This window comes from Gavialis gangeticus, unplaced genomic scaffold (genome assembly GCF_001723915.1).
Source record: "Gavialis gangeticus isolate Ggan-Ray unplaced genomic scaffold, GavGan_comp1, whole genome shotgun sequence".
In the NCBI taxonomy this organism is placed as follows: Eukaryota; Metazoa; Chordata; order Crocodylia; family Gavialidae; genus Gavialis; species Gavialis gangeticus.
In genome coordinates, this window is record NW_017729013.1 from 644,773 (window position 1) to 648,478 (window position 3,706).

Sequence of the window (3,706 nt, forward strand, 5' to 3'; positions counted from 1 at the left end):
GGGGGGGGGGGGTGTGATCGATACGTTCTGTAAAATCAGCATGGCTGTAAAAGGAGAATGCATGGGGATTCTGTTACAGGTTTCCCTTGATTTATGCAGATTTTTGTATGCAAATTCACTCTTATGCAATGAACATATTTAGACCTATAATTTGTTATATGCGAGGTAAATTCGCTCTTATGCGATGAGCATAGATGCTGCCCCGCCCAAGCAGGTAAGCCTGTGGGGGGAAGGGAAAGGGCCGTGGCCCCACTCACCCCAGCCCTGGCTGCAGCAGCTCCGGGAACAGCCAACACCAGCTGCCTGCACCAGGGTACGGCACAGCCCAGGAGCAGAGGTGAGTGGGGACAGGTGGAGCACGGTGCAGCCCAGTGGCTGCAGGCAGCTGGCGCCGGCTGCTCCCGGGGCCGCTGCAGCCGGGGCTGGGGTGAGTGCTGCTCTGTTCCCTCTGCTTTGCTGCCTTGTGCAGCCCCAGGAGCAGCACCCCTTCCCCTGCCCCTTCTCTAGTCTCAGCCTCACTCCTTCCCTCCCTCATGGTCTTAGGAACCTATTCCTATTTCTTCCATTGTAAAGTGGGTTCGCTTTATGCAAATTTGATTTATGTGCCATTCTCTGGGAACACACGTACGGCATAAATCAAGGGAAACCTGAACAGGATGCGGTTCAACGAGGACAAGTGCTGGGTGCTGCACCTGGGGAGAAGGAACCAGCATTATGGTTATAGGTTAGGGGCTGACCCTCTCAGCAGCACAGAAGCAGAGAGGGATCTTGGAGTCAGGATTGACTCCAGGATGAATATGAGTCGCCAGTGCAACGAAGCAATAGGCATAGCCAACTGCACCCTGTCACACTAACTGGTCCAGAGAGGTCTTGCTTCCCTTCTATGCGGCGCTGGTCAGGCCGCAGCTGGAGTCCTGTGTCCAGTTCTGGGCGCCGCACTTCAAGAGGGACATGGAGAACCTGGAGAGGGTCCAGAGGAGGCCACTCGTATGGTTGGGGGCCTCCGTGGCCAGCCCTATGAGAAGAGGCTGAGGGACCTGAATCTCTTCAGTTTCCGCAAGCGGAGACTGAGGGGGGACCTTGTGGCTGCCTACAACCTTATCAGGGGCCAGCAGCAGGGACTCGGGGAAAGTCTGTTCACCAGGGCCCCCCTTGGAGTCACCAGGAACAATGGCCACAAGCTGAGGGAGGACAGGTTTAGGTTAGCTATTAGGAAGAACTACTTCACTGTAAGGGTGGCCAGAGCCTGGAATAGGCTTCCCAGAGAGGTGGTGCTCTCACCTTCCCTGGAAATCTCCAAGAGGAGACTGGATAGGCACCTAGCTGGGGTCTTATGACCCCTCCCACCCCCAGTGCTCCTTCCTGCCCACGGCGGGGGGTCGGACTAGATGATCTGTCTAGGTCCCTCCCGACTCATTGATTCTATGAAACCTGTACTTTCCAAAACTAATAGCACAGGTGCCTGGACAGCAAGCAAGTGCATTGCCAGTACCAGCAGTTTAATATTTGTTTAGGGCTTATATCTAAGGAGAAAAGCAAGCAGTGGAAATTTACACATTGCACCTTCAGTGTACTAGATTTTCTGGGATCTAGAAATGATGATTGTTCTTGGTTAATCATTTGAGCCATTGGTTAAAGTTTGATTTTGGTATCTATCAAATGAGATAAACAGAGTTAAAATAAATAGCATAGATATAATTTTGGGATGTGAATGCCTTCTTGCTTATTAAGAGTACAAGGTTGTGAAATATGTTTCAGGAAGATCACATATTGCAATAGCAACCTTGATAACAGAAGGTGTTAGAGGATGGCCCTGCTCTCACTGGTCAGTGGCAAAACTCTCATTAAATTTCAGTGTTGCAAAATCAACCTTTAACGCACTCCATCCTGGTAATAAACATGCAAAGAAATATGATTTTTGGGAACAGAGCATTTTTTCTTGCTGTATTTTAGAAAATTATATTTAAAAAATGTAACTTATTTACATGAAAAGCCCCATTTCTCATGTGGGCAGCTATGCTAATATATACCTATTAATTTCTGTTTTGCTAGGATTGTTTCATTGGATTTGGAGGAAATGTAATCAGGAAACAAGTAAAGGAGAAAGCCAAATGGTATATCACTCACTTTAATGAACTGCTTAAAGAACTGGAAGAGCGATAAGTTATGCACTAAACTAGTATATTTTATTAACAGTATTGTAGATTGATATAAACTATACAATTAAACATATTTTTGTTTGCAAAAGTGTGTACTGGATTTCTTATTTGTGAATGTGATGCTTTCAGATGATGAGTCAGTACCTGGATGTTCCCACTCTCTCTTGAAGTAGCTATTGCACATGGTAACATTCCCAAATGCTACCCAAACATTTTATAATTAGAATTTAAGGATATTTTTATCTGATAAACTTCTTCAAGGTGGAAAAGTTATTTGGTTCCACTCACAAGCCTTTCCCACCTGAAGACCTTAGTTAAGAGTGTATTGATAAGCTTGTAACACATCAACTTACTGGTCTCCGATTAACTTCTACAACACATTTCTTCACATCATTAAAGGCTTGATTCTAGTACCTTTTACTTGTCTGGAGTAGCACGTTACAGTACAGGTGTTTATATGGGATAAATGCTGCTCGGCCGTGAGAATATAGCCCAGAAACAGTACATGTATTTTGCTCAGGAGTCTCAAAATGGGACAAGGTAGGGGATTGATATGAAGTGCACTTTACTGTATGTCACTGTTTGATTAGAGCCAGGGTAGCCTTATCCTTTGGGGACCATGAAAATCCATCAAAGGTAACATTTTCAAAATGCCTTAATGACTTTGCTTAAGTCTTGTTTTCAGAAGAGACGTAGGCATTTAGAAGCCTAACTCCTATTAACTTTCAGTGCAGGCTTTTAGCAAAGCTATAAAAGGCAATAAGTAGTGCTTACCATTATTTAATTCCATTTAATATTTTTGGTAGCTGTAGACAGAATTTTCTTTTCTTTTAGTTCTAACAAAATAAGAGCTATTAAAATGCTGAGGAAGTGAAAAGGTTAAAAAGCAAATGCACAAACCTTGAGACACGACACTGAAACACACAGATGAATACTAGATATACTGCAGCTGTCATATGATGTATTGATTGTACTCGTTCACAGGATGGACCTTGAACTATAATCATTAAACAAAACGAGAAGCCTAGCAAGTAGGTTAGGGAAACACCTATTGAGTGGAAGGCGTTTCTCTAACCGGTATGAAGCTAGTTCAAAAGAAAATGAGAATATATTTTGGAACATCAAGCATAGATTCATACTGTCAAAGATCTGCTTGGGGTATGACAGGGAAGGAAAGGAGATGATGTCTTGATTATGGTCTGATCGGTAGTATGACAGGGTGGGTGAGCAGGGCACCATCCCTGAGTGCCGACTCAGAGAGGGGGCACGATTGGAAGCTGGGACCACTGCCTCTGCCATCAGTGCCAAGGCCTCCGGGTTGGATTTGCACTAGCTAGAATGCCAGTTGGCTCTGGTCCCTTGAGAGACCAAATGCCAGTTGCAAATTAGCCATGCACAAGTGCCCTTTGTTCTCTCACACCTCCAGGGCACTGGCTGTTGCATGCCTCTGCACTTATGTTGGCTTTACATCAGCTAAGAAAGAACTCTTGGTGCTGATGGAATTCTCTGTTGGCTTGAGTGGTTTAAAGGAGCCAGGTCATGGAGAA

General features: G+C 45.1%; 1 protein-coding gene across 3 annotated transcripts in view; it reads left to right on the plus strand.

Moving 5' to 3' along the window:
• The window catches only part of PSPH (phosphoserine phosphatase), a 24,638-nt gene extending 22,391 nt beyond the window's left edge, over nucleotides 1-2,247 (plus strand). For all 3 annotated transcript variants that reach the window (XM_019511361.1, XM_019511359.1, XM_019511360.1), the window contains one exon: nucleotides 2,053-2,247. In XM_019511361.1, coding sequence (XP_019366906.1) covers nucleotides 2,053-2,163 — 111 coding nt within the window. In that variant the 3' untranslated portion in view covers nucleotides 2,164-2,247. The remainder of the gene's footprint in view (nucleotides 1-2,052) is intronic.
• The last annotated feature ends 1,459 nt before the right edge of the window (nucleotides 2,248-3,706 follow it).